The sequence below is a fragment of the Mauremys mutica genome, chromosome 11, assembly GCF_020497125.1.
Source record: "Mauremys mutica isolate MM-2020 ecotype Southern chromosome 11, ASM2049712v1, whole genome shotgun sequence".
NCBI classification, from domain to species: Eukaryota; Metazoa; Chordata; order Testudines; family Geoemydidae; genus Mauremys; species Mauremys mutica.
The window spans coordinates 63,445,696-63,468,250 of record NC_059082.1 but is presented as its reverse complement, the minus strand read 5'-3'; the positions used below and the strand labels follow the sequence as shown (position 1 = coordinate 63,468,250).

At 43.6% G+C, this 22,555-nt stretch overlaps 3 protein-coding genes across 4 annotated transcripts in view; 1 reads left to right on the top strand and 2 right to left on the bottom strand.

The window, feature by feature from the left end:
• The window catches only part of CLEC16A (C-type lectin domain containing 16A), a 204,653-nt gene extending 191,426 nt beyond the window's left edge, over positions 1-13,227 (bottom strand). Inside the window, exons 1-2 of the mRNA XM_044978772.1 lie at positions 13,207-13,227; positions 12,146-12,234 (exon numbers count right to left, since the gene is read on the bottom strand). The gene's annotated coding sequence lies outside the window, so the exon portion shown is untranslated. The remainder of the gene's footprint in view (positions 1-12,145; positions 12,235-13,206) is intronic.
• DEXI (Dexi homolog) lies at positions 271-16,465 on the top strand. 2 transcript variants are annotated; one of them, XM_044978786.1, is made up of 3 exons: positions 271-1,475; positions 3,871-4,197; positions 10,312-11,148. In XM_044978786.1, the coding sequence occupies exon 1, from the start codon at positions 849-851 to the stop codon at positions 1,128-1,130; it is 282 nt and encodes a 93-aa protein (XP_044834721.1). In that variant the 5' UTR covers positions 271-848; the 3' UTR covers positions 1,131-1,475; positions 3,871-4,197; positions 10,312-11,148. The 2 variants fall into 2 exon arrangements, with proteins under 2 accessions (XP_044834721.1, XP_044834719.1); XM_044978784.1 differs by lacking the exons at positions 3,871-4,197; positions 10,312-11,148 and adding an exon at positions 15,785-16,465.
• A 1,838-nt stretch (positions 16,466-18,303) lies between these two features.
• Positions 18,304-22,555, bottom strand: part of CIITA (class II major histocompatibility complex transactivator) — a 58,919-nt gene continuing 54,667 nt past the window's right edge. Inside the window, exon 22 of the mRNA XM_044979916.1 lies at positions 18,304-21,155. The gene's annotated coding sequence lies outside the window, so the exon portion shown is untranslated. The remainder of the gene's footprint in view (positions 21,156-22,555) is intronic.

The window sequence follows — 22,555 nt, the reverse complement described above, 5'->3', positions numbered from 1 at the left end:
ATGAAGCAGCCGGGTCAGAAAGCCAGTGAGACCGTAATCAGTACCCACCCTCAGGTGAAAGGAGATATGACTGTCAACAAACCAACCTCCTGCTGTCAATCAGTGACTCCTTCAAGCCAATCAGCAAGAGAGCGAGGCGGACTTGGGTGGGCGGTCTGCGCTGGAGGCAGCGGCGCTGAAAGTGATGCTGGGGGACCCACAGTGTCATAAACAGCTGAGACGCAGCATGCAGCGGAGACAGGCGGCGGGGGGAAGGAGGAGGAGGGGGAAGGGACGGGGGATTCCTGCTGAGGAGGCTGGCGGCTGGTGGGCTCGCTGACTACAGGCAAGTGCTAACAACAACAAGAGCGAGCCTGCGCCTTTATTTCCCAAAGTTTGCAGCCGGAGGACGAGAGAGCAAGCGGCAGGGCTGCAGCAGCCAGGGGGAAATGCCTCTGAAGTAGCTTCCTCCAAAGGCTGGGCTGCGGCAGTGCCTCTGAAGCCAAATCTGGCCACATTCTTGCACTGGAATTAGGGGGAGTGGATCAAGCGGATCTCTTCGGGGATTTGCCATTCCTGCTCCCGTTGCGGGCCGTGGAAGGACCCCCTCCTCCCCTCTCGGTCTGGGATTATTAGCGCTCATTCTGGGTTTCTTATTTTACCCTCTCTCTGAAGCTGCGTTGTGTACTGGCTCCCTGTACAGCTGGGCGCCCGCCGCCGCGCAGCGCCTTCCGCTAATCTGCGCGGCCACCCTCTGCTTGCTGGTTCTGCACAGCTGGGCGCCCGCCCCAGCTGTTTCCTCACCTCTGCAGGCCAGCGGCCGGCCCCGGCCTCCGGAGAGCCGCGGCAGTTCTGCTCCGCACAGCTGTATGCCCGCCGCAGTTTCCGCACATCTGGATTCGCTGGAATCTTGGGCCTTCCATGCGCTGCTGGTGCTCCCCTCTATGTTTTACGTGGGCTTGTTCTTCGTCAATGTGCTGATTCTCTACTATGCCTTCCTGATGGAGTATATTGTCCTCAATGTAGGGATCGTGTTCCTGCCCGAAGACATGGACCAGGCTCTGGTGGATTTGGGGGTGCTGTCAGACCCTGGCTCGGTGCTCTATGACACGGACAGCGAGCTGGATGTGTTTGATGGGTATTTGGAATAACAAGCAAAAAGCGTGCAGAAAGTGACTAGGGAATAACCCCCTCCCCCCCTCCGCAAGAATTGGAGGGTTTGTGTTGCCCTTGGTGGCCATGGCTAAGGGATCACCAGAGCCCTGTGCTGTCCTTGCATCTGATTTCCCTCAGCGCGGCATCCTATGTTCAAAATGGCCCCACCGGTGCAAGTGTCAGTGGGGGCTGCTGCTGCCTCTGGCTGAGGTGCCCAGGATCTGCTGCTGCTCATGGGATGGGAACTGGAGGCTGCGGCGGAGGCCCTGGTGGGGAGCAGGGGACAGACAGAGAGGGCACTGCCGGGCTCCAAAGCGCTGAAAGTCATTTCTTCCAGCTTGGTCAGTATCAGCATCATCATGAGAAGTTGCAGAACCGGAAGTTTAGGGGATCTGTCCCCAGCTCCCGTCACCCAACGTACCATTCTGTTTAGATGGAGGCTTAAGGTAGTTCCAGAAACAGACCCCCTCCCCATAGCCGCTGGCCTGGCACACGGGGATAGGTACAGGCTAATTTTTTGCTCACGTTCATGTAAATAAGCACGGGGTTGGGAAGGGGCGCGATTTCGGGAGTGCAGCGTTTGCTTCGCTGGCGTTGTATTTATACTACTCAAGGACAGATTTCCGTTTGTTCCCGGTGCAAAGTCTGGCGTACACTGCTGCCTGCAGGGAGTCCGAAAGGAAGGACGAGTAGGCTCTGCGAGGAGTTTACACTCCGATTCGACTGACAGCTGGACGTAGATTAGAAAACAGAGAGAGCATTTTAAAATTAAATCCTCCATCCCATGTCTGATGACCTGGGGGCCTTCCCACACTACACAGATGTAGAGTCTGTAACTGTGCACGACGGGTGAGGGGTGAGGTACTGACATCATCTGCAAGCGTGTGCACCCAACCCTAGTGACTTGAGCTGAGGACAGAATTTGGCTCTGTCTAGATGGCTGATTTCTGTGTTGTTTCAAAACAGATCGTTTGACGCTAAACTCGGGGTACTGGTTCACACTGAGCCTTCTGGCGTGCCTTTGGCAGCATGTCTTGTAATTGACATAATTCAAATACACTCCTCTAATCAGATTTCCCGACTGCAGCATTTAATTGTTTGATTCCTGCCCACTCTTCCAGTTTCACAGAGCAGCTCCTTTAGTTCACTGACAAGGGAATACAGAATTGCAAAAGCTGGTTCTAGTCTCAGGCCTGCTGCTCCCCACTAACTGCTATATATAATATTGTCCTTAAGGAACTTATTTTTAGGTGCTGAACCCCCAAAGGGCCTATTGACTCAATTAGACAACAACTGTGATGATCAGGCCCCTAAAACTGCCTGGGCTCTGGCCACAACTTATAACTCTGGCTTCCAAAGGCCACAGCAGTCAATTAAAAACTCAGAAATTCTAGTTGGGGCAGCATAAATGTTTTGAATCAGTACCCTTCTTTTAAAAAGCCTATTTGTATTCATCCTGGATAAATGTGAAACCTACACAATTAACTGTTACTTGCAACTAATATATAATTTCATATTAATCAGCCATGCAGCGTTTTAGGGGAGGTAAATCATTTAGTCAACTAAATTTATGGTAGTACTTGTGATTTATTCTAAACAATTGAAAATGCACTAAGGATAATTATGAAAGGTGCAGCATTTTTTAAAAAATATTGAAAAGTGATTCATTAAGAAACTCAGTCTTTTTAATCGGAAGTCCATGTGTGTAATCAAGTCAGCCAAACTTCTTATATTCATGAAAACAAACTTTAAAATGGAAACTTATTATCAAATGTACTAGCAGGATTTTGATCTAAACAATAGCAAATGTAAATATACCAAAAAAACCCAAAAACCCAGCATCTTTGTAGAAATATCAGTTGAGTTTCTTTAGCATTTACAAAGATGAATAGGGGAAACTGCAACAGAATTTTTGAGGGGGGAAGTTACATTCATAATAGTAGCCATGAAGGTGTACTATACAAAATTCCCTATAAAACCAGGTTTCTCTAAACAATTTACAAATATTAAAAACTACCTTTCATTATGTCTTTGTCCCTGACCAAAGAAGAAATTAATTTTGCCTGGTGCAAGACTGAGCAATGAGTTCTGTATCATCTTCAGCAACAGCTGTAATCTGATTACGTTAGGGAAGCAGCACTGGGCCTGGTCTAGACAGGGACAGGAGACTTACATGGAAAAGTGCAGGAAGTGTCGTTAGTGGATAGCATACGTTTTGCTGAGTCAGTACAGAACAAATAGTGCTAGTGGCCATCCATAATAAAGGGCTCAGTTCTGGTAAGTGCTCAGCTCTCTCCAACTTCCACTAACGTCAATAGGAGACCATCCTAAAAAGATCCCACACATTTTATTTTTGCTAGTTGTATTCTGACCCAGGCTTAGCTTGTGTAATTATATTTTGCCATTCTATATTCCCCTTGAAGTTTAAGGTGGAGAAATTGTTCATTTCCTTTCCAAGAAGATGTGCAGTGTCGCAGGAGCTGACTTTCAGTCCCCATCATTGGCAGTGTTTAAGTGATGGATGAGTAACCCCTTCGTATACAGGGTAAAAGTCTGTCCCCAGATATTTGTACATAACTCCCACCAAAGCCAAGATAAGTTTTTCATACATAACAGAACACACTGTGGTCAACAGTCTAGAAGGTGCATTGGGATCTTCCAGGAGGATGGATACTACGTAAAATGAAAATTGGTGGTGTTATATAATCATAGTATCCCCTCTGCCTCCATAAACAGGGGTTTGCAAAACCTGTCTGAATGCACTACGGGGCATAAAGGAAGAAAAGGCAACAAGCTTGCTGTTGCTCCTGCAGAAACCCCTCTGCTACTCAGAGCATCACCTATGGGAATTCTGTATAAGACAGTGCTGCTGACCTTACCATCTTACCATGCTGTGAAACAAAACCACGCATGAATGAAGCTGAAGGGTGATTTCCTAGGAGGGATGACACACGGAATTCTGAGCTCTACCTGGATCTTGAGTTACCCTGGGAAAGCCATAGGTGTAGGGAGCCAGTCCTCCTGCCTTGGCCCAGAAGCATGTGACACTGAAAACTCAGCAAGGTGGGTCACAGAGTTGCTATCAGAATTGACCAGTACATAGGCATTAATTTTTCCATTAAACATAAAATCATAACTTGGTCCCAATCCTGATCCTATTGAAGTGCATGGGAGTTTAATCAAGGTCTTCCATGGGGCCAGGAACAGGCCATTATGATTTACATATTATATTCTGGTTTTATGTTTTCATCCTTCTGCATCTTGCGAAATCACCTTTAAGGATTTCCCCTATTTTCTTTTCAATCCAGTCCTGCTGCTCAAGCCCTCAGGTCGGCAGCACCATCTTCCTATGCAAGGAAGACTTTGTCAGATTGCTGCTAAAGCCTGTCACAAATATCATTGCTTAATTGTTCTTTGAGTTCAGCATTGAAGCACATGAAGAACACTGCTCTTCCTCGTACTTTAAGCTCATTTCCTCTCTAGCAAACGTTCCAGTCCAGAGATTTTTCTCTTAATTAATGGGCTTTTTTTAAAAAACAGTTTGTCATCTTGCTTTTTCCCCTGCATTTTCCATACTGTTATGTTTGTAGAGAGGAAAAAGTAAGGGCTGTATTAGATGGACTAGTGGTAACAAAGTGCGGTGTATATAAAAAGCTTGGCAGTCTTCCTTTCTTTGCATCATCATTCTGTTCTTGTACAGATAAAAAGGAACCAATTAGTGGCCAGTACTCATTTAAAATGATGTCCTATGGAAAGTCTAGTTTTCCGATTGTGTGTCCTTGTCTAGACAGGAAAAAATCTCTGTATACAGCACTTGGTCAGGACACATGCTTTCTAGAGATGTTTTCAGCTGAATTATGGGGGATGGTAAAGTGCTGCTTAATCAGGACATGGTTAGTGTAAATTCCACTTAATGGAGATGAATTTAGCCAGTGCCAAGTGGTTAAATGGTGTTTAACATGGTGTGGCATTCTAAATCTAGGTCATTTAATACAGAAGTATAAAATAGAGATATAAATGAAGTAATTTAGCATTCTTTTAAAATCTGTAATATTTTATTTTAAGTGTTTCCAGATTTTGTTCTCCATTGGGACAATAGTCTTAGGGCTTCCCAGTTAAAGGCCTAATGCTGCAGCCAATATTCATGCAAAACTCCCATTAGCTTCAGAGGAAGTGTAACAGGGTTTCTTCACCGTTCACGGTGCCTCTCCCTTGCCATCCTGGGGGTCAGCTCTGCCAAGTGCTTCGCCCTCCTCAGCCGTCTCTACCCACCTTCTTCTCTGCAGCATGTCTCTCCCTCTTGCGGTGGCAGCTTCCTGCTTGTGACTTGGCTCTCCAGCCAGGTCACTAAGTTCCTCCCCTTCCGGTAAAGTCATAGCCCTTCCGGATCAGCTGTCCAGCTGACATCTCCAACTCCTTGTGTCAGGGGAACCCAGGCCCACCCTCTGCCCTGGGTTCTGGCCCAGGGACCCTATAACATGCAGCCACGGCCTGTACTGTCCTAGCCCTTGCTGCAGTTTCCCTGGGCTTCTTCCTACATAACTGGCTCCCCTCTCTCTTTGGGTTTACCAGCCCATTCTCCCTCCTCTAAGGGGGCAACTATGGTCTCCTTGCTACTTGTAGCTCTCGGGCTTTTTAAAGGCTCCTCTTATTCCTGCTCAGCTGCGACTGCCTCTAATTAGTGGCCTCCTTGTAGCCTATATTTCTCCCATACTGGACACTTAATTGGTCAGTTAGGCTTGCCTGGCCTAATTTACCCTCTCAGGGGCTGATGTGGCAAATACACCCTATCACAGGGAGTTACAGACTTGTATGGACTGTAGAAGTGGGGGCCTTACAGGAGTCTACTATACTATACTTGATGTATTTGGAGAACTCTGCCTATTCTATATCCTCCCATGTAGATGGCAGGGTTTGGGAGTTACAGCACCAAATGCCTTGAAAAAGCTTCCTGTCCTATTTAAATAGAATGTATATTTTAAGAATCCTGTCTACGTAAACTGAATTGCAACTGCAATTGCTCGGTGTCATCTGTTATTTTAGGTTGAGAGTTCTGGGCTTGAGATGTACTTGAAATCTACTGGAATGTGATTGTGTAACTGCTCTTCTCTTTGTACCTCCCTGAGAATTAGATGTGACTCATCATGAGGTTATCAAAGTCAGCAAAAATATTTAATAGAAAAATAATTTAATACTTTTTATATACACAATACCAGCATAATAAGAACATTTTAGTATCAGTGGATTATTGTTAATTCCTTTTTATGAGCAAAGTCCTGCATTAAAAAATCTGTAATGCAACATTTTAGTTGTATGCCAGTATTTAAATCCCAAATCAGGGTCAAAGGAATAGCTCAGCTCGCTCGTACTTCAATTTAGGATTACAAATGTTAGCTCTCTTTAATCATTAGCACTAAACGTTACATTTATGAAAGCCAAGAGATTTCTTATTATTTGCACACAGCTGTATAAATTGAAAGCTTGTTATAGTGTCATTAGTTTAGCGCAGAGGATAAGACCTCTGGGTTCTGTTCCACATTCTGCCATGGACTCTTCCCCATCTGTAGGTGGGACTGCCTTTGCAAATTATTTTGAGATCCTTGAAAAGCAGTGACACACACACACACACACACACACACACACACACACACACACTACAAAAATAAGTGCCCTCTTTATATGAGGCAATGTAGTCCAGTGGACAAGGCATTGGACAGGAAATTAGGAGAGGTAGGCTCTTGTCTCTGCCCCGACCTACTGTATGAACATGGTCACTTTACTTACTTCAGCCTGAATTTCCCCTAACTGTAAAACAGGCATGATAGGTGAGAAAGTGGGGCAGGAGGGTGTAACCATTTCCACTGACAGCATCAGAACTCTTCTCTCTTTGGTTCCTGTCCATCAGCTCAGCAGCGCCAGTGGGGCCGAAGGAAGCCTTTCCCCCGCTTTCTGGCTTGTATCAGCTTCAAAGCTTCATTCATCTTTACACATTTTTGCTTTATGTCATTCTTCACCACGTCTGTCCAGTGGATTCTCGATCTTCCTCTCTTTCTAGTTCCTCGCTCACTCTGGTACATATAGCTGCGTGTGATATCCTTTCCAGGTCCATTCTTGACACGGGTCTGATCCATCACAGTCATCTTTCCTGAAGCTCCTGTAACAGCATTATTTCTTGCCCTAGCCATTTTCTTATCGCTTCATTTTTTTTATTTTCTGCTGTCTTGAATCTCCTCGTAGCTAATTCATTTGTGCAGTCAATATCTTTAGTTCCTCAGCTTTCCTCATACTCCAGCATTCCAACCCATACAGCATTATCAGCATGACAGTTCTCTCATATATGCCGATTTTCATTGTAATCAAAATGTCTTTAAGCCTTCCAAATCTTGCCGTTTTCTGAATGCTGTAGCACCTAATCTGAGTCTTTTTTTATGCGATCTTCACAATTCTCATTATTCCATACTTGTTCTCGAAGGTGGACACATCTGCAGACACGGTGAATAGGTAACCAGCCAGACAATGGTCCCTTCTCAGGGCAAAGCCTCAAAAGGTTGTGTCTTTGCATGACCGGAGTGGTAATTTGCATTCCCCTCCCCCCAGGTATTTCCTAGGCACTCCACTTAACTTTGTTTGTCTGACACATTGTTTAAGAGTCCTCTGAAGGTCATAACCCTTCCCACGGTTTACCTTTGCCCCCAGAGAAATTACATACAACCCCACACTAATACATAAACTTTGCATTTTTAATCCAAAATGGACACCAAAGATACTTAAACTTAATTCAACAAGGTTTGTGCAGGATATTACAGAAAATTGCCATATCTGTCACACTCTAGTCTAATTGGCATTTTCTACCATCAGTGGTAACAGCCGGCTTTAAGAGCAATAGTTGAGAATTTTAGAGCCATGTAAGTGATTTGGAGGCCCAATTCCCATTATAATTAATTATAATGAAAGGGAATTAGGTATTCAGATCCCTTAGCTTTGAAAATCTTAGCCAAAATATAACCCATATAGAGATACTATTCTAGTCCAGCTCAAGCTACTAGGAATTCTGCCCTAGGTAGAACCTGAAGACAAAGTCTTGGCTAACTGAACTGGACTGACCCCTCAAGGTCAGTAGCTACAGCCCGTCAAACATCTCCATGCACTGGTTTGACACCTGGCCCCAAGAGATTTCCTAGAAAGAGCACATTTAGTTGCATATTGCAGGAATGGAGGCAGATGTTTTATGACTTTTCCAAAAGTTACTGTTAATGCAAGTCAAAGGTAAATGAGGCAGAGGAAATAAATGGAGATTGAGTTTGGGATCAAAAATGCTTGAGCCCTGAGCGTTTTCATCTATTAAAAGCACCAGAGCACAAGTGATTTTAAAAGCAAATTTATTTAAGGAATTTTCACATTTATTGTGTTAGAATCCTTTGCTAAGCAAATACACTCCAAGTCACCAGCTTGCTTTAATGAGAGGGGACAAGGGCCATTTAGCATGGTGTAATATCCATATTGTCAAAGGAAGAAAGGAATGAATCCAATCTAACCCTTCACATAAAAAGGCATCATTTCTTTTGGAGAAGGGACTATATTACCTTTCAGATGGCAACCAGTAGTTCTAAACTAGAAGCAGCAAGTCTTGTGTTTACGGACACTCAGCCTGTTGATTTGGGCAGCCTGGATCTCTTGCCCCATCGCAGAGGTGGGCAAACTATGGCCCGCGGGACCCTCCTGCCCGGCCTCTGAGCTCGTAGCCGTGGAGGCTAGCTCCCAGCCCCTGTTCTCCCTCCCCCACAGCCTCAGCTCGCCACGCTGCCGGCGCAGTGCTCTGGGTGGCAGGGCTGCGAGCTCCTGGGGCGGCGCAGCCGCAGAGCCTGGCCTGACCCGGTGCTCTGTGCTGCGCGGTGCATGGCTGTAGCGCTGCCAGCCACCGGTGCTCCAGGCAGCGCGGTAAGGGGGCAGGGAGCGGGGTGGGGTGGATAGGGGGCAGGGGAGTTCATGGTAGTGATCAGGGGGCAGGGGTGTGGATAGGGGTCGGGGCGGTCAGAGGGCGGGGAACAGGGGGGTTGAATGGGGGCAAGGGTCTGCGGGGGCATTCAGGAAGGGGGGGTTGAATGGGGCAGCAGGGGGCAGTCAGGGGCAGGGGTTCTGGGGGCAGTCAGGGGACAGGGAGAAGGGGTGGGTGGATGAGGCAGGGGTCCGGGGAGGGGCATTCAGGAAGGAGGAGGGGTTGGATGGGGTGGTGGGGGGCAGTAAGGGGCGGGGGTTTTGGGGGCGGTCAGGGGATGGGGGGGTGGAGGGGGCCATCAGGGAACGGGGAAGTTGGATGGGACATGAGTCCCAGGGGTGGGCCATCAGGGGGCGAGAAACAGGGTGGGGTGGGGCTGGATAGAGGGTGGGGGCTGGCCCATGCTCCCCTCCCCTAACTGGCCCTCCATACAATTTCCAAAACCCGATGTGGCCCTCAGGCCAAAAAGTTTGCCTGCGTCTGCTCTATCGCCACACAAGGGTGTTGAAACTTCATAGCAATGGAGGATTTATTTGGGAAACCCAGAGGCCCAGTCAAGCAAGCACTGCCCAGAGTTGGCTACATTTTTCTGTTAGTCTATGCTAATTATAAGCTCCCTTTCTCCTCAAAGGCATGGACGTTTAGGTATGTTGCCTGCCACCTTCTTTAAAAAAGGCAGCTGAGAGTTTTCCATGGTCTCCTTTGAGGCTATCCAGCTGTCTGCAATGGACAGCCTATCTGTTTTTGTGGCTATTTCCTTTTCATTCTTACGGTTACGTAGAGTACTGTGTTAAACATTAAGCAAGCAGTTTAGTCTGTAGAGAAACACAATTCAAGTTTTGGAAATCCGTGGTGATCCTTATCTGGGAATTTCTCTTTTAGCTGATACTGACAGAGAAAAACTGGTCAGAATTTAGCTTTTCAAATTTACAAACCTTGCTCTTTTCACATGGCCAGTTAAGTGCATTTTCCTCCTAAGGTTTTGTTAAGAGATTAACCATTCTGTCAAAGATCTCAAATAGATCTTAACAAATAAAAATCCCACCCTCTGGTGGATGTTCAGAGGCTTAAAAATCTGACCGTACCAAAATGAAACTGCCAAACTGACAGGAAGAGGCTGTATGGTGGTTTGAACAGAGTAAGCCAGGTATGCCCAGTTCTAAACTCTCCTTTTCTTTCAGGGTTATATCAGGAATTAGAAGGAATACAGTGCCGGATACAAAATAAAGACACCTATTTCCTCTGCATTGTTATGATCTGGGAGTAACAGCAACTTCCAAGACAGAATTAGCAAAAAGAGCATGACTTTTTTTTTTTTTTTAATATTGGTGTTATGCTTTAGCAGCTGAACCATTATTTGCCTGATGGTGTTTTTGTAGTGAGTAGGATGACTGCATTTATAAGATCTAGACAAGATTTGCCCCCTTTTGTTTTCCATCGCTAAAGTTTAAGTTCAAATTACATTTGAAGGATAGATTATTTTTTGAACAACTGAATAGAGATGCAAGACTTGAATATGCTGGTCAATTGTATCATTCACACACCATTTAATATCTGCCACTATAAATTACTAACTTGGTCTATCAGCCTATAGCTATATTTGAAACATTCATTAGGCAGCCCTCTTGTGCGCTTTGGTAGCCTAACTGCACGGGCTCAAATAAATTGTGCTGTTATGTCTAGGCCAACCCACTGGAGTTGCACAAGAGTAAAAAAGAAGAGTTCACTCCATATATGGCATGATAAAAAAAATCCCTGTATTCTCTATAGTGCAGCCAAAAAATTCAGTTCAGCCTGGAAAATATCACTAAACAGATAAATATTGACTAATTAAACTCTTTATTAAAACTTATTCCATCTGTTCTTTGTCCTTGGTTTAAGTAGCAAGGTTATAAAGAGTGTTTGATGACTGTAATAGGACTTCATAGATCTCTTCAGTAAGGCTACGATTTTGTCATGTAGGTTGTGGAAGTCACGGATTCCATGACTTCAGCCCTGGAGCACCGCGAGCAGTGGGGAGACCCTGCAGCTCCCAGCCACTGTGGGCGGCAGGAGTGTGCGTGGGGGGGGCACTCTGATTGCAGTTTCTAGGCGCCGTGGGCAGTGTGCTCTGTGGGCAGCGGGGACGCGTGCAGCTGCTCCGCCTCTGCAGGCAGCGTGGGGACCTCGCAGCTGCCCCACCGCTGCAGGTGGTGGGGGACTTCAGAGCCCCAGCAGCGATGGGTGCTGGAGCCTTCTCCCGCCCCATTTTGTCATGGACATTTTTAGTAAAAGTTATGGATAGGTCACGGGCTTCTGTGAAATTTTCTTTATTACTTGTGATGTGTCCGTGATTTTTACTAAAAATATCTGACAAAAATCTTAGCCTTACTCTTCAGTAATGTTTCTCTTTAACTCATTCCCATGGCAGACAAACTCAGTAGAAAAATACCACATTAGACAAAAAACATGCTTCCTAGTACTGCTTTTCCATCTCCTGTGAGTGTGAAATATAGATTCCTTTTAATTGGTGATCAGGTGGGTTAAGATTATTTCACAAGGAAATCCTCTCCCCCGAATTCAGCAGGTGATCTCCATGAAGGGAGAAGACTTGTCCCCTAGCAGGTTGCTCTACAGTGTCTATTCCAGCCTAATGTAGCTTCCAGAGTCCTAAAATCCCCCTGTCTGTTGGCAGAGGGTCTGCCTAGCAGTGGATCCTTCAGCCCCATGCCTGACCTTCTGTGCATCCATACACTTTGGCACACAGCCATGCAAAGATTCCAATCCCCCATAGAGCTGGGCTCCATGCTGTACCATCCCATACAGTTGTTTTAAAAAAAATATCCTTCATCCATCACTATAGTATCTCAGTATCTGACCAACTCCTTGCATCACTTCCCAAAAATCACACCAGATGAGGGCAGAATTGACCTCTAGCTATGGTAGTGAATCCCTTTTGATACTTCCCTGGCACATTAGCCTAACAAAGGCAGGTTAGGTCAGGAGAAGATGAAGCAAGATTGGCGCATGACTTACTGATGTATTTATTTTTGTCACCAAAACCAGGCAGCTTGTCCTGCAATATTACTGATCCCCATAACAGTTTCTTGGCAGGTCCAGCAATTCTAAAAAAGAGAAAGACAAACTGAAATTAGAGGTTCTGTAAAATATATATAATTGTAATTAAATCATTATTATACAGTCAATGATAATGACAAAATTAATTGTATCTGTTTAATAACATTTACTCTAGAAAGGAGAGCAACAGAAGTTCTTAAATAAAGAAAAGGAAGGTAATGAGATCGAGCTTAATATGAGATGAACTGCTTCTTGTACCTCATGCTGGATCACCAGGCCCTTAGGATCACCCCTTTGTAATAATGATCCACACTCCATTCCAAATCACTTTTTAAAAGTCCTTTGTCCCAAGTCCCTTCCCAGGCATTTTATTGTGGGGAGGAAGGCAGATGGAAGGGAACAAAAAGGCTCTAGATTTGGGTATGGTAACTGCTATGTTGGGTTTACCACTTTTGGGCATCTTGGAGAGCTGGGACCTGTACTCTGACTGTCTAGAAGACAGAATCAGGAGCTGAGGTAACTGTGAGCACCCATTTGCAGGCAGAGATGTTTTGATTCCCTTCCCAAGCTGTTCTGGAAAGTTGTAGGTAGAGGCCACTTGTGGGCACAGGGAAAGCCAAACACTAAAAGTACCAGGTTTGGTTACAGCCTCATTTACCAAAGCAGAGCTGTTATCTCTGGGGACACTTATTCCCTCAGTCTTGATCAAAGTTAAGCAAATTCTTAGGAGCCAGAGAGAAAAAGGAAAGGATGGGATAGTCAAAGAATCATGCTTGAAAACAGCTGCTCTGTGACAAAACCAACCTACTCTTGCAATACAGATCTAATGGCCCATAACAGAAAGTTACACACATGAGTAGGTTTTTGCATGCACTTGTGAGCAGGGACTTTTCCTAATCTGCTATACAAATAGAGTCCATATATTATATGAAGTCCAGAATCATTCTCCCCCACCCCCCGGCTTGGTTTTATTAACAAAGAAACAGCAATAAGATAGTAAATATTGCTCAAAGCCTCGCCATCTGCTTGGTGAGCCTCTCTCAGTGATGCTTTTTCCATACTATAGACCCTTTCTTCCTGGCAAGCTACTTACCACCTCACTTATATCCAGATGATGGAAGCCACCTGCTTCAGTGAGTCAACAGAGCTCATATAACCCTTTCCCCATCAGGATCAACACCTGCTAACAGAATAGGGTTGTTTTAGATAACCATTGCCAGCCTGTTACAACAATGCTACCAGTTACCAGTCTTGAGAGGTGGACATAAGGCCAATATTTGTTCAAGTAACAGTTACGTACATACTAGTGAAGCTACCAGTCTGAGGAGTGGATATATTGTATCAGATAAATGCTGGATTATCTCAATTTGATAATCTGTTTGCTTTCTCTATCTCATTGACATCACAAAATCAATACATTCTGCTAACTGAGCTTATTCGTGTAAATTAATGAATCTAGCAGATCAACAATATAGGCATGTTTGACACTGCATTACCTTTGTGGAGTAATATCAAGGTCACAGATAAGTAAGCTATAAATTCTTCTCTTAAGCTTTGAAAAACTACCTTTCCACTCACAGTCTGAAGAGTTCAGGATGGCATTCATGCATTTTGAATGGCTAATTAATACACACATTATTATGTACAATATGTTATATTAGAAAAAGGGTTTGCGAATGTACGCTGTAATTTTCTTACACTCATGGACCCTGACATTTAAAACATGAGATTTCAAAGATGATAAAGGTAAGTTCATTTCTTTATCCCCCCAAAATATCCCAAATGTCTAGACAAGAATGTTGAACGTACAGTTTCTCCAAAATGAGAGAAATACTAAGCAATTGCATTTTTTTCACTTTCAGGTTCTTCCCACTGCAGCTTTTGAGCTATGAAAACAATTTATTATAGCGGTTCTATTAGTCTTAAGTTTGATAGAAGCTTGTTTTCATTTAATTTACATTTAATTTGGGGGCCAAATTCAAGTTGATAGTGTTCATAAGGACCTGATCTTGAAATCCCTTATTTCATGGGAGTAGCTCCTTGACATCCATGGCATTATTTTTGTGTTGCAGGCTTAGGCCCTGAATTAGCATTGGTATGTAAAGTTCTACAGAACCTGAATTTTGTTATCCTCTGTTTATAATGAAAAGGGCATAATATCCATCTGCATTTCTAATGTACAGAATGCCTCATTAAGCATATTAGGGGAAAAGCTTCCACAAAAGTGCTGCAGTAATAGTTGTTAGGGTCAGGATAGTGTGTCGCCGCAGGATTACACAGCAATTCTCTGGAAAGAGATCCTGATAGCCTGCCAATGTAGGAGTTTTTTTTAAAAAAAGAAATCTGCTGTTGAGGTCTGCAGTACTTAGCCATGCATCATGATGTGCTAATCTAAAGACAGTCTGTGAGAGAACAGGATGAGAGCTATGTTGGGAGAAGTTACCCCACATCTGCTTAATTTGGGGTTCTTTCACTTTCCTCTGAAGTATCTGGCGCAGGCTATTGTGAGACAGGATACTAGACTAGATGGATCTAGGGTCTAATCCATTTCGGCAATTCCTGGGTTCCTAGTGTCTAGGACATTCCCAATCTCATGGCCTTTACACATTTGGAGTCCTGTTCCAAATTAGGCAGAGCAGGGATCCAAACCACATCAGCGCTCTATCACCAGGCTATTGACTATGTAGTATATGTGTGTCTCCCCTTCCCTCCCCTCCCCCCTTGTTTTGACCAGAAATTCCATCCTGGATCTGAGAAACCTTCCCAACAAAAGGTAAGACAAATCTCACCCTTTCCCGTGAAATGTTTTGGTTTTGATGAATCAGCATTTTCCAATGGAAAAACTATTTAATCCCAAAATTCCCACCCCACTCTACTCCCTAACCCCTACTCCTTTGTAGTCTTTCTGTGTCCAGGCATTACTGCAAAAGAATGATGGCTAGTGAAGACGCAGGACAACTGTTAGCTATTATCAAACTCCAGCAGTAATGAATTCTAGGGCCTAAAGAAAGCTTGATTACATGCATGTACAAACACTCATGAAAGTTGTCAAACAAAACTGCTTCAAACAGCAATGAAAACTATGACCAGCACAAGGATTCGGCCCACTTTTGCTCAAGCACTTTGGGGCAAGGACTGTCTGAACTTTGTGTATTATACAGTCGTGACGACATTGGCAGCAGCAAACTATTTTGGTCTAAAGAAAACTTTCATTTGTGAATTTACATTGCGTCTCAGGAGAGATTTCCAATTCAGTGTAAAATGAGACTAGCACTGTGCTTCTTTCCCCATGAATTTTGGACATGCATACGTGTTAGATTTATCTGAAGGGCTAATCCAGCCCACTGTTGCATTGACTTCAGTGAGAGAGTCAGTTCAGGCCTTTACTTGTCTTGGAATTTAATTGGCCTTGGTGTCAGTACCAACAGTCTCAACCTTAAAAAAATATAAGTAGCATTGTCCTCAAAACTGTCTAGTTTGGGATTTTTGCATGCTGTTCTTCACCACTTAGTGCCTCTTGGGTTAAACAAAAACCACTGGGGAGTCAAAGACTAATGAGCTCGTGTTATTGTAATAATCCAGTTTTCTTTCAAATAGGTTTGTTGCACACCTGAAAATGTGCCAGGACTGGAATTGTGGAACAAGAAACCGTGGCCTTGAATGTTCAAAATTAAAAGGAATGTACAGGAGAGGAAACGGACGAGACAACGTGAAGCGGCAGCATCAGAATGTTTCAGCTGTGACTTTTCCCCAGGATTGCTGGATCAGGGTGTTACACTAACTGCAGTGATTTATATGCAGCACCAGGCCTCCTTAGGACATGGCCTTCATGGACATTTTAAAAAGTGGTCTCTCCATACTTTAAACAAAGGTTTTACTCAGATCTGATAAACTTTTGACTAAACATGTTACCCAAATGGGCAAACCATATTACTGTTTACGAAGTTCAAAGCAGATCACACGTTGAAAACTTTCCTGGCTGTTAGTTCAGCAGGTCAGTTCTGCTGTTGGAATAGAGCCTAAAATCACTGCAAGTTAAATTCAGAGCAGTATTACAGAAAGGGATTGTTTTGTAAGGTGTAGGTATTTTTTTTGTTTGTTCTGTTTTTAATTTTGTAGGTGTTGTATTAGGGCAGCAAGAGAGAATCCAATATAAATCTGGAGGATTAATTATCTAACAGGATAGTTTGCACATTGTTTAAATTCAAGTTCTTATGTACACATGTAAAAGCAATACATTGAAGACTGACCTCGTTCAATTAAAAAGTATGCAAATCAGTTTGCCGGGGGGTCATTCTGTTTTCATTTATACGAAGGAATTTAGTATACTTTCTAGAAATCAAACTTTTCTAAGCCGATTCCATGTTCTATATAGTCTTTAGCTACTAAAACCTAGATTTTATGGAAGACAAATAGCATTTAGAACTTTTGCATTAACTACTTTAAAAAACATCGTTCCTGAACTGAAGTAGCAGGAATGATGCAGGTCCTGACTGAAGTGCATTAGCAAAGCTGTGAGAGGAAGGTACTTTAGCAAAGGCAGGTGTTACTCCTGATATGTCTACATGGCCCTGCAGTTCGGACTACAGGGGTGTGAACTGCAGGATGCACTAGCATGCTGTGCTATAGCTCCCCTATTTGGACACTGCTTGTGCGAACTAAAAGGTACATCGGTTGGGTTAATTTAGGGCTTGTCTACATGACCCTGCAGTTTGGACTACAGGGGCATGGAGTTGCAGCTCACACTAAACTGTTGCACCATAACTGCCCCATGCAAAATCCTGCTAGTGCAAACTACAAGGTACCTAGTTCACGTTAACATAGTCCCCTTTCCAACAGGACCACCTTAGTGTGAACTAGCTAGTGCATGCTGCAGTTCACACCCCTGTAGTGCAAACTGCCAGGCCATGCAAACAAGCCCTTTTATTCTAATGAGGGCTGAAGGCTGAACAGTTTCATTTCTCCAAAATAAAACACTGTGGACAGCAAAATCAACCCCTAAGCCAGGTTGATGTACTGCAAGAGCATTGCTACCACAACAGAATTGACGTATTTTTTCACACTTCCTATATGCTATTGCTATTAGAATTGATAATATTTCTTTCCTCAGCAGACAGCCAAGTGTGCATTTACTTTGCACCCATCTCAGCCTTTCAAAGCCAGTCAGGACAATGTGGGCTGATACTACAGTTCCCCATGAACCAATCAGCATGCTTGTCGAAGGCTGTTTTTCCCCTGCCCTGGGCACGCTTGCACTTCCATCACATATTTGAACTCTCCAGCAAAGTGAAGCAGTAGGTCACTCCCAGTCCCCAGTCTTTTGTGCCATGAACAAAGCTTTCAAGGCTAGTGACTGCTCCTGCAAGAGGCAGAGTAAGTCAGACAAGCTACTCCGCACTTCACAGGCGTGGGTCCTTGTTGGGGACGGCCAACATGGTCATAGCAGGGTGGCTGAGTGCTGAGAGCTGTGTTCTTTGCTAGACAGTCCCTGACTTGTCCGATCTTAGGCAAATCACTTTAGCCAAAATGTTCAACGGTGGAGACCTCGATTTAGGCAGCTACTCTGTATGTGGGCACCGATATAAAGGGGGCCAAATTTTAGAATTGCTGAGCTCCTGCTCAAATGTCCATTCGCTGGTAGTCTAAACACAGGAAGTATTAAATCAGTTCAGTCTTTGTTCAGGTTTGAGAATGATGTATCTGCTGCTTATGTACCTCCTACTTACCACACAGAGGTTCCGGCAGTCACTAAAAGCCCTCGGGCAATAAATCTAAGAAGTGTATTTTCATGGAACACCAAAGAGGGGGCTGTAGATCTTGACCCCATTCTTGGCTGATAATCCTGACACCACTTTAAGATGCAGCCTCTGGGTCAGTGTTTCATTGACGATAAAGCAAGGGGAATATCTATTAGCTTATCTTGGCCATCCTTTTGTCAGTTCATGATTATTCCCTACAGTGGATTTAGGCCCAGATCTTTAAAGGACTTCAGGCATTGCTCAGCTTTCCATTGGCTGAGGCGATGGAAGTCCTGAGCCTGACATTGCAACTGGGAACCAACAGAGAACTGAGTAACTTTTAAACAGAACATCAAAACTATTTAGCAAATGAAATAGTTACTGTAAAAAGAATGTGCAATTTTATTAAATTTAAAAAAGTTTACAAACAAAATACACAAAGAAATTGCATCTGAGTTTATACAAACTATACATTATCTTTACATGACTCAGACGCATTAAAGGAACATACCAGTGCAGCTAAGAAACGTTTTATACAATCCAGTGTAAAAGCTCCGTAACATTCAGTTATCTCACTAACTGTTTAGTAAGATCTTTCCATAACTTGCTGTGAGGAGGGGTTGCAAAATATGGCCCTAAAATAGTATCCATTGTCCCATGCCACAACTTTGTTAAGAAAAGACAATTTATAGGGCTGCCACCAATGTGCACTCCAGAACGTCTGCGGGTATTGGTGGGAATTTTACATGCAGGAGTTGGCCCAAGACTATAAAACCATTCATGAAGATGAAATGGGGAAGGGCAGCAGGGATAGGTTGTTGTTTATTTTCAGAGAGTTTTCCCCCTGTCCTGTCAGGTGTTTAAAAGCCTGGCACAAAATGAAGAAAATGGCTCCTTTTCCACTACAAACATAATCACCTGGATTCCATCTTCCTCCACCCCCAGCCCTGTCTCCCTCTCACCGTTACCTCCATTTAGCTGGTCTTCTCCCACCCTCCATCCCCTTTTTTAAAGCTGGTTCAATCCTCCATTACCCCTTTTCTTTATTTGGTCCTCTCTTCGTCCCCTCTGAAGAGATTCTCGAAACAGAGAAATGTCAGCAGAAAGACATAAGTTGTTGGAAAGAACTTGAAGGCTCATCTCAAGGTGGGTTGCCTTTAGACAAAGGAATGAGAACATATGAGTGTGTTTCAGAAGCCAGCAGAGACCAGGGTTCTGTGGTTGCTCCTGAGCAGATGACTGTCTCACTAACCTTTCAAGTTCAACAGGAAGATGCATTGCCTCAAGTGTTTTGCACATGGCTGGAATCAGCCAATCAATGTGTGACAGTGTGGGAAAGCTATTCCAATGAGAAACATTAGCCCAGATGGGTAACTATGTACAGCCACTGGGACCTGTCCTAGAATTTGGGGTCTGCAAAGGACTTGTCATCAGATTAAATTAGAGTAGCCTATACCTGGCTACCTTTGACCTCCAGGGGCTGTTCCAGCAGCCAGGAATAGCTGGAATGCAGCTGTACTTTGGTCCCTACATCCAAGGGAGATGGTGGAGTCTCTATGCCATTCTGGGATTCCTCTTACCAAGGGGAAATTTTCAAGTAGCTGATTCAGCTAGTTTTCAGCAGCTGGTTGAGCTAGCTTTGAGCTACTTTGCAACACCAGAATGAGGTGCAAGAATCTAGCCTTACAATTTTTGGAGTATATAAAGTCATCTCCAGCTTCTCCCATTTAATCTCATTTTTCCCATTTCCAGTCCTTTGCACAGGAAATCATTATGCCTGTCCTGACACTTGTCTCTAGAAAACCATAAAATCCCTCCAATATCATACGGGCAAACTAAAATAAACAGGAAATCAACGTCTCGCCACTCAATTCAGTAGGATCAGAATTTGGATCATTATATACAGAGGCTAGCAGCTAAATGTGCTGATATACTGAAATTGGGTTGTCTAGCATGCCTGGTTCTTTGAGACTCTGTAAATGTGCTCTATGAAACAATGTGAAGTTGTGATTTCATGTTGAAGTTGAGATTGTTGAACAGTCTGTTTCAACTATCGTGTTGGGAAGGGTAAGTGAGACATCACAGAACCCTGAATCCAGTTCCTGAACATGAATAGGAAAGAGAATACATATTCATTTTCAAAATCAAAACTTTCAATTTCAAATCTTTTGCTTCACAAAAGCATTGTGTGTAATTTGACATGTATTTTGTGTTGATGATTTGGGCCCTCAGGTTTTTCTGTAAATTCCTCACGGTCAGTTCAAACAAACTTTCCATTCATTCAGATACGTCAGTTTTCAGATCTCATTTAAGACCAGTTAAAAATCTGATTGCATATTTCTAGAGTCATTTTTCAGGATTTCTGTGCAGCAGATTGAACCCTTTTAAATGTATGTGGATTTCTGTGAAGCTCTTTTGTTAAAAATCATTCACATTTTCTACCTTTAATTTCACCTTTCCCTGTAATTTTTTCCTTTGTCATCTTATTTAAAGGGCTCTACATCAACAATAAGTGAATAACAGATTTGGATGAAACACCATAAGAAAGCAACATTATCACTGCAGATGTGATTAGTGTAACATTTGACAAAAATGCTGATAAGTGCCACCTGTAAATTCATAGGATTGGGTAAATATGCCGGGATTTTCATGCCCCTACATCAGTATGCTTCCATCTTTAGGCTGAGCAATCTTGCTAATGTTCTAAATCCTAGTGCTTACAATGGAGATTTGCATGTGAAAACTCCAACACTGGACTTTGATCGTTCAATCTCACCATGCCAGCTGCAGTTTCAGATACAGTGGGCATCACAAAAAAGAATCCACAGCTATATGCCACTGTTCCCATAGACTTAATTCCATCACACTGTGTGGGAAGTGTGGTTATTATACAGTTTTATATTACGGAAGCAACCTCTGATTATTTTTAATGGTGACCTCTGTAGCGTGGTCTTCTTTACACCTGTGAAGCTTCAGCCTACATAACTCTTAATGGCTTGTTCAAGGGGAGCAGAATCAGTCCATTTGAATAGCATTTGAATGGACCTGCTTAACTACAGTATGAGCATTTGGATCTCTGCTCTTTTCAACTGTCCTCAGAAGCTCCAGTGTAACTTTCCATTCTGTAGCTCTCAGGAAAGCCAGTGTAGTTGCTACGTTTTTTCCTCATTCATAAAGCAGCAAACAAGATGGGGAAATTCAGTAATAATTTCACCTCCTCTTAACATTACCTGTGAAAATGATGAAAGCACAATATTAGTTCTGTGCCCTTCAGCTTCATCACCAATGTTCATCTCCATGAAATCAAAAGTAACTGGTGTCAGTGACACCGACATCAGTAGGGTTGTAATTCTGATTTAATTCAGTGTATGCAAGATCAGAATCAGCTCTAAAATGGCTTGCAAATTTATTGCCAGGGAACTGGGCAAACAAACTGTGGAATCAGAGTCTGCAAACTGCTTACACTTCAGAGTCTTGATTTACAGTCTCTGAAAACACTAAAAATCACAGTGTCTAATAATAGCATGCAGTGGAGAACAAGGAGGGCCATTCAATGACCAGAATGCATAAAGCTTTTGTGCTCTGAGCAGGTCTGGGAACTCAGGAGGATGAGTGGAAGATGCTGAATATACCATGCTTGGCTAAGAGCATATATGCTTCCTGCAGCATGATGTTGAGTAAAGTGTTAACTGTGCTACTACTATTCCATACAATATCAGAGATGCCCACAGGATACTTTCATAGAAACCACCTAGGATTAAGATTTACAGCCTGAATCCACATTGCCTCCCAGCCACAAACTGGATTGAGAAGGGAAAAAGGGACTGACTAGATATGATCAAGTCGTCTCTTGTCAAATCACTCCCCCCCGTCACTTTCCAAACCACTTTGGATTCCCACTCCAGATGCTCTGCTTTTTATCCAAGCACGAAAGGAAACAGTGGAAAATACTGTGAACGTTTTTTCTAAACATGTTTGTAGAACTGGAAAATTTAGGCTGTCAGTCGGTGGCAAAGTTCCCACTTTGTAAGGCAACATTTTGAAAGAATACAAACTACACAGTGGACCTAATCCTGAGATTCTCACCTCAAACCAAATGGGAGGAATCAGTGATGACTTTGCCTAAGAAGCAACTTTGCCTGTGTAAGGATTTTGGGAATGCCCATTGTGTTTCTGGAGCAATCCTGGGAGCATGTGGCTTGGTGAAAACCTCTGGGTGGATCAGAGCAGCAGTACAGTGCATGTGTTGCATGGTGTTCAGAAGATCTTCCAGAATCTCTAACTAGACAGCAACATGGAGGAGGGGTTTGGCAACCATGTGAGTGCCAATTTCAAATGCAGATAAGTTTTTTTCCAAGGCATAACAGGAAATAGCTCAAATCTTTACATGTTGACAGACTCTTCTCTCAAACTTTGTATGTTCCATTGTGACTACCAGCCAGTTACTGGCTTTCCTATCATTTGTTCTTTGGGGTTTTTTCCCCACAGCAGGGCTTCCCTTCGGTTCACTGGGGAGAACAAGGATCTTGGCAATAAAGCTGATCCCTTTCCCCATATCCATGAAAACCAACAGTACTCCCATAAAACATTGCCTTTTCTCACCCTCATCAAAAAGGACTCTTGCCTCTCA